This window comes from Acinonyx jubatus, chromosome D4 (assembly GCF_027475565.1).
Source record: "Acinonyx jubatus isolate Ajub_Pintada_27869175 chromosome D4, VMU_Ajub_asm_v1.0, whole genome shotgun sequence".
NCBI classification, from domain to species: domain Eukaryota; kingdom Metazoa; phylum Chordata; class Mammalia; order Carnivora; family Felidae; genus Acinonyx; species Acinonyx jubatus.
In genome coordinates, this window is record NC_069391.1 from 46,269,856 (window position 1) to 46,280,930 (window position 11,075).

Below are 11,075 nucleotides of genomic sequence, written 5' to 3' on the forward strand. Positions count from 1 at the left end.
TTTGCTTTTATCTTTTTATTCCATATGTTACCAACTTGAAATTCTTCCTTTCCCTGACTCCTAGAAAAAGAAATTCTGAAAAAAGGGGAATGAGAATTGTCTGTTATAAGGAAAACTCGGTTTTAGAAATTGAGGGTGATTTTTATTGTCCAGGATTTTTATTGACTCTTGTCTCTACCGCCCTATGATCTTTTCCTCCCATAATCTCTGTCTAGATAATAAGTTATGAACTAGTCTTTGAGCTCAGTGAAAGCATTTGGTCTAGACTGAGTGTTAGAAGAAATTGGGAGTCCTATCCCTAGGGTTCAGGTTTAACCTGATGTGTGTTTGGCTGCTTTTCTTGAGTATTTTAAGAACTTGGTTGTCATTACCTTGACTACCTCCCCCCGCCCCCCCCAGTTGAATTAACATTGAATCTTCTCTTCATAAAGACCGTGGAATTAAGGACTTGCTTGTTTTGCTAGTATTTTGTTCTTCTCTCGTTCAAATCTAGATCATTACAGAAATACTTTCTTCCTAACGTCTGTGTCCTAATGCTCATAGCCTTCAGTTTATCACCTTCCAGCAGACACTTAGAAAATTTGTTTTTTATGTTGTCATAGTACCTTGGGAGTTGAGAGAGATTGGAGAATACAAGTTATAAGTATAACAATAGTCAAGGATATTTTTAATATTCATGAAATGCACCATATCTTTTAAGGTCAGGAAAATTAAAACCCATGCAATAAAGGTTAAGTTTATTTTTATTAAAAAAATTTTTTTAAACGTTTATTTTTGAGAGACAGAGAATGAGTGGGGAGGGGCAGAGAGAGAGGGAGGCATAGAATCTGAAGTGGGCTCCAGGCTCTGAGCTGTCAGCACAGAACCCGATGTGGGGCTCAAACCCACAAACCATGAGATCATGACCTGAGCTGAAGTTGAATGTTTAACAGACTGAGCCACCCAGGCACCCCAGGGTTAAGTTTAAAAGTGGGCTTGTGAAGTTTATGACCCAGTTAACCCATATGAATAGTTAGAGAATTATTTTAACGTGAGCAAGTGCTTATTTAATTGACTACAGTCTTCAAAATAAAACCATCCTTATTTATTTGGATACATAGTATAATTCAAGCCCCTTAAGTATGTTTTTGGGACACCATGTCTGAATTAAGCTTTCAGCCAAATATTTCATCTCTCTTCTTGTGGAGCAGCTTAAATTTTATTGAATGTGATCTAGTCTAATGGCCTGTGTGCCTGCTTCTATAAGCCTTTATGCATTTGTAAAGTAGCCATTTAAATCAGCACTCGTGTTGCATTTAAGGCAAGTGCTGATGGCACTACCATGATTTCCTTTTGGAATAAACTGGTATCAGTCCTCCTGAGTAATTTTTTTTTCTTGTAGAGGATAGATGATGCCATCTAATTGGACAAGGGGATAAGTTGATGATCTTGTGGTTTAACTTCAGAGCAGATCTGGGCGAGTGCTTTGGAGAGGTTTTGAGAACCAGTTTGTAGACTTCATAGTGTCACTTTCTTAACCACTAGTAATCTCTCTATATTTTTATTTCTGACTTTAATTAAAGTCACATTTCCCCTTTTACTTGTATAGGCCTTCCTGTAGTCTTGTTGGCCAATTTTCTTGGAAGCTAAGCAGATGTCTTCTTTCTGTTCTCTACTTAAAAACCTCTAGTTTTGAAATCAGAATGCTCTATCTAATATGGGGTTCTGTTCAAAATATGGCCTCGTATGAGTTGTATTTGTACTGATAGAAAAATGTTTGTACCTGTATCCCCAGTATATGTTTTTATAAATTATATGAACATGGGCTTCTGCTATTACATTCATTAACTCATAAGCACTAGTCAAACACAGGAAATAAAGATGAAACAATATATTAAATGTCTTATTATCATGCTGACTTACTATACATTTCATTTACCCAGTATTTTAATAATAAATATGCCTTTAAAGCAAGATTCATAAAATTATCTTGGTAATTTTGAACTTCATGTCTGATTTCATGAAAGTGAGACACGTTGGATTATCTTGTGTGTAACCTCATAATGTACTTTGTACTAAGAGTAGGAGAAATAATCTGCTCTCCCTGTTTTGGTTACTTGTGCTTCCCTTACTGGTGTCATCCTCACTCTGATGATGAGGATTTGTATAGAAATCTTTCTGAAGCTACATCTTCTTCAAGGGTTATTTTAATTAAAGCTAGGTTTCCCTATCTAATCCTCCAAATCCACTTAATGTGTTATTTGTAAAGTGGATTATGTCCAAGCTAAAGAACAAGGGAAGAGTGTCACTGTCCCTTTTGAGGACTACTCAGTCTTCCCTCAGGAAAGTATGGGGACTGAGCAAGGGTACTGGGTGCAGTGCCTCAGTTAAATTTGAGTAAAGGATATTGTTTTTAAGTTTATTTATGTAAGTAATTTTTACAAGACCCTGAGATCAAGAGTCCCATTTTCCTCCAACTGAGCCAGCCAGGTGCCCCAAGAATACTTTTAAAGTTAAAAGCATATTTTTAATGGGCATTTTAATATTTTCTTGTCAGACTGTAGTTAATTGTTATTCACACCCATCTGGGTCATTCTGGAGGCTACTAACTTGTTAGGTCTCCATTAAAAATAGGCTTCTGTTTTTAAATGAGCACCTATTAAAAGATGTCTGCCCTTGGGCTCTGGACATACCAGCAAAGATGTATAATTCTGGAGAGTAAGATAGTGGTCATGTGTCTGACCGGTAAACTAGGCAATTACAAGAGAAGATGCCTAGTTTACAGTCTCCCAACTGCTACAAACAAGATTTGGGGTGCACAGTGCCCACGTGAAGTGCCCACTGATTACTCCCAACTCCCATGAGAAATAGTGGGTGTGTGGCACCAACTATTGCATGCAGGCTGGAGTTTTCAGCACTGCCTAGGTCCTGTTTCTTAGATCCCGTGTTCCTCTTTGCTCTCCTTGTTAATGGAGGATGTGGGAGAGGACGATGTGGGAGAGGATGGAGGAGGGAGATGGGGGGAGGGGGCCGGCGGGGGTTGACCAAGAACTTGGCTTAAGTTCCAAAGGACTGAATTTTTCCTGAAAGTGTAAGTAAAGAAATAAGTGGTCAGGATCACAGTGTGTCCTAGGATTTCACAGGTGGGGCAAATATGAGACCCACTGAGAGAGCCCTCCGAGATCCTAGTGTAAAGGCCTAGAACTCCTGCATGGGGAATCCTTGGATTCTCTAAAACCTGTAATTCACTTCCTGGGGCAGTTTTGGTTTCTACCCTGTCTTGAAAATACTGAAAATTTGCTTAGAAGATTGCATTTCTGGACTTCAGGTTGTGGGTTGGTATACTGAACTGATAGTGGCAGAGCGTAACAGTCCCTACCTGGGCTGGCAGAGACAACATAACACTACTTTGAATCGATAAGGTGTCTCTGCATCTGGCCCCTTCAGCACTTTGGAAGGAGACTTCAATATGCCCTTCTTTTCTATAGGTATCACCTCTGCCAAGTGCATTCTTCATTGATCATTCTAGCAATTGCATGAAATTATTTGTATCATATTACTTGAGGGTTGGTGATACTAATTTGTATGCATCTTTATTTCTGGTGTTGGTGGCCTTTCCTTTTTGGAGTACAAAGGCATGACTATCACCTCTGCAGAAAGCAAAGCCTTCCCACCTATGTACTCTTTCCACACATGTGCTTTTTCCTTGCATATACAAATAGGCTCCCCAAGCAGCCCTCCTGATAGTTTTCATTCTGGATTAAGTAGTTAAGGATAGTATTGGTAACCTTATTGCTTTATTTGTCACCAGATAGTTGTAAACCTGCAGCGATCCAGGCCTGTGTTTATGCACAGTGGCACAGTGGGGAATGAACATGTCCCTGCTCCTGAGAGGGTATTGGGACAGGACCTACACACACAGATGAGGGTCTTTTGTCATTGTGATTTGTTTTCTTCCCTTACACTTTGCACTACATCAGCTCAGTTATTTCTTTCTGTTTTCACGAAACACACAAAATGCCCTGGGGTGATTGGGAACAGGAATGTATAAAGGTTCTTTTTCCAATTCTAAAAGACCAGAAAGAGATGTTTTCTTGGCTTTTATAAAACAAAAAGGAATTGCTTTCTCATGTGTGCCCTAGACTCATTTGAGGCCACAGGTTAGACAACAATGTTGAGACATTTTCCATAGGTGTTATAAGAAGGAAAAAAAAAATTGTTCCCCCTGCCTCACGATCTTACTTTGGACAGTATTGAACATTGCAGCAGTTGAAGGTGGTTCTGTCTACAACAAGTTAAGTTATGCCTACATCCTCTGAACACATATAATTAATTGGTATGCATTCTGGAAATTGAAACATGAGAGTGGTCCGTTTGAAACTGACAAGAAAAATCAAGTATTATAAAATCAACTTAAGTTTTGAAATAGGAAAGGGATGGGAAGTTTTAAAGAGTACCTACCCACCCCCAACTATTGAGTTTTAAAAATATTAAGGGAAGCTCAAGTTGGTTGGTTTGTTTCTACCTGGCTTCTTACACCTTGAGTGGGGCTACAGTTCCTGTGGCAGAATCAAAATAAGCATCAGTCTCAGGGTCTGAACTCTTTGCCCTCTTGCCTCCTGGAGCAATGAGTCTGTTGCCTTTCTCTGGTCTTTAGTTGAGCACGTTGAGAAATGACAGACTTAGCTGATACTGTCTGTCAGGTTCTTTCTGCCTGTAAAACACCACTTTGTAAGAAATGAGAGTCCTTCAGAATTGGGAGATTGAAGGGAAATCATAGAATATTGGTGCCACCATTTACTAGCCCTGTGGTCTTGGGCAAGTCACTTAATCTGTGTGCCTTGGTATATTCAGGGACCAACAGAGCTATGAAAATTAATGCTAAAAAAATTCAGCTGAGTAAATGTGAAGATGAAATTGGCTTTATTGAACAATTCATGAATCAAGTAGCATTTTACCTAGCAGACAGAAAAGAGCTCCAAGGAGATGTACAAAATGGAAGGCTTTTATATACAAAATGGGTGGCTTTTATAGGCAGAAGGGAACAGGAAAAGAAAGGTTTTTAACAAAGAGTGGATTGTTTCAGGCCAGGTACCTTCCTTTGGGGGAAGGGTCTTTCCAGCAGATTACCTCACTAGATTTGACCACGTAATTCCAGATTGACTGATTAAAGTTCATATCCTTGAACCTACTAGTAGATACCAAGTCTTAGTTTGCTGACATGGGGCTCCGCACAGGCGATTCCATTTGGGGCCTGTTTCTTTTTTTTAACAGCAGTGTAAAATACATGTAGGTGCATGTGAAGCACTTAGAATTTACCTGGCGGTAGGTGAGAGCCCAAAGATTAACTGTTCCAGAGCCTCCACATTTCCTTTCTGGTTTGCTCAGATGACCACCAGCATTTCCTCTATGTGGCACTAAACACTGTAGCGATAAACTATCCATTGGGAAAAGTAGTGTCTTAATGCCATTGGGAACCCATTCTCTCAAGTTTTGAGACCCAAAGTTTTGAGGCTTCACATAGAATTAATATGCAGATATCCCCTTGGAAGATGGCAATAACAAACCCAGCTCTTTTGAACGTCCAGGGGAAAATGAGAAACTGAAGTTTGCTAAATGTGTGTTTTGCAGGTTGGACAATCTGCTCAATATGGCTTATGGAGTAAAGAGGTAATGACAGAGGTTCATGATACTCATAATCCCTTCCCATAATTGATTAGTTTCTTTGATTTTGGGAGTGTCCCCCTTCATAAGTTTGTGTTCAGTTTTCTTTTGCATGTACAACCTAATGAAAAGCTGCTTTTTGAAGCACGGTTGACTGAAGGAATATTTTTATACTGCTGGATAGATACTCCCGGTCTTTAAAAAACCCCATTATTTGTTGTGTATTGCATCGCGACGTTATAGCATGTTTATGTATGTGTTGGTACCTTCCCCTCCCCAATCCTGCTCAATTCATGAAGCCACTTCTAAATATATTCTAAATATATTTCTTTGCTATTGTGGGTCATATTATCCAATATAGCATACAATGGCCATTTCATAACTTAATGCCTTGTCAAAAGAGCATGTCACTGAAAGCCTTGATTGAAACATCAGGTGGTTGTATGTATCTTTTGATGGGGGGAGGTTTACTCAAAGTCTTGGGATGGGAGAGGGAAAAGAAATAACGTCCATTGCTGTAACCAACCTCTGTTTCTATTTGTGTGTGTGTGTGTGTGTGTGTGTGTGTGCACGCGCGCGCGTGTGTGTATGTGTGTTTCCTGTTTTGTTTAGTAGGTTTTCTCCAATGACCATTGATGGAATGACCAGTTTGGCTGGAATTAATATACCTGGGCACCCAGGAACAGGGTGGTGTATTTTTGTGTACAACCTGGCTCCTGACGCAGATGAGAGTATCCTGTGGCAAATGTTTGGGCCTTTTGGAGCGGTCACCAACGTGAAGGTCATCCGTGACTTTAACACCAATAAATGCAAAGGTTTTGGATTTGTGACTATGACCAACTATGATGAGGCCGCCATGGCGATAGCTAGCCTCAATGGATACCGTCTGGGAGACAGAGTACTGCAGGTCTCCTTTAAGACAAACAAAACGCACAAAGCCTAATGAGCTCTTGTCCTCAGTCCATTTATATATGAAAACTATACAACAAAGGCAAGTTAAGAGAAACTTTATACATTAGTAAATGTCTTTGTAAGTCAGTGTTGAGATGGGGATAAAACGACTACTTAGCATCCTAAGAAATATGTGAGATTTTTTATTGCTAGTATTTGAATTAAAACTTCTTAAATATCTTTTATGTTTGAATATGGACAAGAGGTACAGGGTTTTTACCTGTCACATTGCATTCTATTGCCTTCTTTGAAGAAGGTGGACCTTTTAAAGTGTTTCAGCTAAGGGAAGACATTTCTTTTCTTTTTACATAACTGCCTTGAACCTGTGAGTAAATATTGAGGCTTTGTGTTGTAATTCTTCAGTTGGTTGTGTCTTTTTTTCCCCCTTTTATTTCTTTTCCTAATTAGCTTTGTGTTTGGTTTACATTTAAAGCATTACTGTTATGTCTAAGAAAAGTATTTTGAAGTTTACATTTTTATTTATGAAGTTAAAAACAGTATTTATTTTGTAATTATGATTTGGGTTGGGGAAGGGGGGGGCTACATTATAAACGCTTATTGTAAGAATACTGGAGAACTTTTCGTAAAGCAGTACCTTGCCAAAGAGATAAGAGCCTCTTTGATGTGGGTTTAAAAAAAGCATCTATTTTTATAAAAAAGAAAATTTGGAGAAACTTTTTACTGGTCCTGGAACAAATATTTTGACTTGAATACTTTGAGAAATCTCTTCATATGACACCTAGTGAGCTTTTAAAATTTACCAGGAAATTTGCAGTGGTTGGAAAATTTAGAAAGATTTATGATGTAGAAAAACTACTTTTGAGATCTTTGTATGAAAGGAGTAGAATCAATGGGGGAAACACTGCTGGTTTCATTTTTGTAATCACCAGTGGAGCGTCTGATCATCCTGGTTATTATGTGATAGGTGGCTCACATTGATTTGTGATTTTGAAACAAATAAAAAAAATTTACAAAAGAATATATAAGAGCAGGCAAGAAATTTAAATTACCAAGAGATGGGGGAAAAAAAAATCTGTTCTTCCTAAAGAAATCCCTTCAGATAGAGCTCATGGTGTTTAGTGATGTACTTGCAGTATTGTTTGAAGAATTGTTTTGTCTTAAGGAAAAAAGATGTTGCACATGATTTGTACTGCAGCAAATCGGCAAAAGTGATCTGAGTTGGATATATTTGAAGGTATTTTGAAAGTTACGTTCAAGGCTAACACCTGAGCTTTGTGTAATGTAAATAAGACCTTGTGTTATTGAACCTTTCAGCTAATTTGATTTTTTTTTTCCCTTACATGCCAAGTGATGTTCAGGTTTTGAATGTTTTTGTATCAGTTTTTTCCTTTGTAAATGGCATTAACATTGTTACTTGAGGTCTTGCTTAATCACTTTCGTTGTCCTGAGGACTTGAATTTACAGTGCATCAGATTTGTTGCTAATTTTGTCTGTAGATAGTCTAGCTTCAGCTGTTTATGGTGATGCTACATTTTCGTTTATAAATATGTTTGTGGTAAAAAAAAAATGAGTATAACCATAGGTTTTGAACAAATTTCCTTACATTTTTCATACAAAAATCATAAATATCTGTATGCTACTGAAATTTAACTTTGTATGATGCTTAAACCACTATTTGGGGAAATAATAAAATAAGTCTTTACCATGTATGAAAGAAATTTTAAAAAATACAAAATATTTTCTGATTAGCATCTAGCTTATAATAAATTTTCAAAAAAGCTGAAGGCAAAAATGCCTTCATCAGGATGCACTGAGAACTATATAGTTACGTCCTGCTTTTTGTATAAACTGAGATGCTCACATGCTTCCCCTTAGAACAGGCAATGTGCTATGCATAACATAGTTGTACATTATCTTTGCGGTTGCGTTGAATTTTATTTTTTATTATTTAAAAATTGTAGTTATAAAATTTTTCAGTATAGTACAGTACATATACTGTGAGGCGCGTGCTAAAGTGAATAAGCGAGTTTTCATGCTGACCCACTCAATGCTATTCAGAAATCAATTGGCTTAGCACTTTCTCATATCCTTAGGTGCATTTAGATTGTCAGAGTTAACCTTCTGCGTTTAAAAAAAAAAAAAACTAAAAAACAAAATACATGTATATACTTAAAAAAAAAAAATAAGGTTTCCCTCACGGGAAAACAGCAGCTACGTGCTTCTTTCCTATACTACTGTAGCAAACCAAGGCATTGATGAGAGGGCATGCAAATTGTGCTTCACTTTACAGTGTTTATCAGAGCACTTAATAAAATGTAAGGCTGGTATTTATTTGAAGTTGTACAGTATGACTTAATTCACATCTGTTGGAATAGAAAATATATTCTGTTGAGTATTTAAGAGGCTGTACATGTTTTCTTTTGTGTTTGGATTCTTTGTACTTTTTCATGTTCAGTACATCAATAAACAAAGTTGAAGGGAAAGAACAGTGTGGTGAGTAGGTCTTTATACACATTTTGGGGGCTCCTGTGCTCAGGCTGATAAACTTACTCTCTAGAGTTAAGAGATTCTCTTAGAGCTTTAGTTGAAAGCGGTGTTATATCCAAAGTAAGAATTCTAAAAGCATGTTAGTTGAAGTAGAATGTGCAAAAAAATTTTTTTGAATGACACTTCTGATAGCTTTCAAATATTAATGAGTAATTTTTATAGGAATACATGCTACTATCAGTGGTAACATTTGGGTAATTGGATTGGATGCTGACATCATTTTGTTGCTCTGATTTAATAATCACCACCTTTTTTTTATTTTTTTTTTTTGTAACAAATGGGAATTGTCCTCACATATTTACGTGAGCTAAAGAAAAACCAAAGAGAAGGAAGATAACTTATTCTGCTTCTACCAGCAAGGTTTAATTCACCCATGGGATTAATTTCTGGTGTGTGAGATTTATTCTTGTTGCCCTAGTGCCAGATTGTCAGGAGACTCTTCTCAGAAATCAGAAGCTCAGTTTTCATTAGGTTAAGGCTGATGTGTGTAGCATATGTGTCCAAATCTTGAACTGTACCAACCCTGTGTTGTTCATACATGTTCAGTTCTTGTAACACATCCTTACCAGATCTGTGGAGGAAAACAAATTCTTCTTACTGATCTTTTATGTGAACAGTCTACTTCTATAGAGCTTAAGAAAATTTGATATAATGAAGTACTTCCCCGCCCCGCCTTACAAAGTATACTAAATAGTATACTAAATGGCTCTTTTAGATTTGATTGTATCTGTCAGGGTTGGGGTTTTTTTTTTTGTTTGTTTTTTTTTTTTTTTTTTTTTTTTGTAAAAAGCCATTCTAAGAGTAATTGTCCTGAATTCACAATGTAGTAGTCAAGAGATTAGCTGAGTGACAAGACAATTCCTTTTCTTCCAACATGCAATTAATCTCAACTCTCCATGCCCCCTTCTTTATTATATGAATTTAATACTCTAATTTTGTGATGTCAGAACACCCTCCTGTCACCCCTCTCTTCCTGTATGCTTATCTGTATTTTGACTGGTTTGCATGTCAGCAGTTCTTTTATATTTGAGCAGATAGTGGAAAAATTCTCAGGAAAGGAGGTTGATGAGACTACTGGTATACTGGAGGAGAAATGTTTTTTCCTTAGTATCCTTTCCACCTTATGCTTGCAAATTGTCTAGAGTATTACAATTCAGTGTTAGGGTTGCCAACATAAATTTTTAATCTTAACATCATTTTACATTTTATTTTATTTTATTTTATTTTTTAATGTTTATTTTTGAGAGAGAGAGAGAGGGAGACACAGAAGCAGAAGCAGGCTCCAGGCCCTGAGCTGTCAGCACAGAGCCCAATGCGGGACTCAAACCCACGAGCCGTGAGATCATGACCTAAGTCAAGGACAGACACTCAACAGACTGAACCACCCAGCACCCCCATTTTTCATTAATTTAATCTGATTTTAGGAAAAGTGTTAGCAGTTTAACTTTTCTGGTTTGTTTTTGTTTTTTTTATTTTTTTTTATTTTTTTTTTTTCAGCGTTTATTTATTTTTGGGACAGAGAGAGACAGAGCATGAACGGGCGAGGGGCAAAGAGAGAGGGAGACACAGAATCGGAAACAGGCTCCAGGCTCTGAGCCATCAGCCCAGAGCCCGACGCGGGGCTCGAACTCACAGACCGCGAGATTGTGACCTGGTTGAAGTCGGCCGCTTAACCGACTGCGCCACCCAGGCGCCCCATGTTTTTGTTTTTTTTTAAATAAACCTACTATAAGAGTCCTACCCTTACTTTCTAAGAGGATCAAAAATGTAGGGGAAGCTTGTAACATCCTGCTCAGAAAGGTTACCTTGAAATAAGAAAATGCATTTATCTTAAATATGTTGAAATTTTAATATACTTCCAGAACAATATACATACACCTTTTATTGGGAGAAGATATATTTAGGAGGCATTGGTTTTGATCCTTTGTATCTGTTGCTATATTGAAACCTCAAACAGTAGAAGAAAACAGTAT

General features: G+C 37.5%; 1 protein-coding gene across 13 annotated transcripts in view; it reads left to right on the forward strand.

Moving 5' to 3' along the window:
* Positions 1-9,041, forward strand: part of ELAVL2 (ELAV like RNA binding protein 2) — a 201,184-nt gene extending 192,143 nt beyond the window's left edge. For 9 of the 13 annotated variants that reach the window (XM_053205029.1, XM_027039236.2, XM_027039242.2 and 6 more), the window contains 2 exons: positions 5,611-5,649; positions 6,256-9,041. In XM_053205029.1, coding sequence (XP_053061004.1) covers positions 5,611-5,649; positions 6,256-6,586 — 370 coding nt within the window. In that variant the 3' untranslated portion in view covers positions 6,587-9,041. The remainder of the gene's footprint in view (positions 1-5,610; positions 5,650-6,255) is intronic. The other 4 variants (XM_053205030.1, XM_027039239.2, XM_053205031.1 and 1 more) reach the window with 3 other exon arrangements.
* The last annotated feature ends 2,034 nt before the right edge of the window (positions 9,042-11,075 follow it).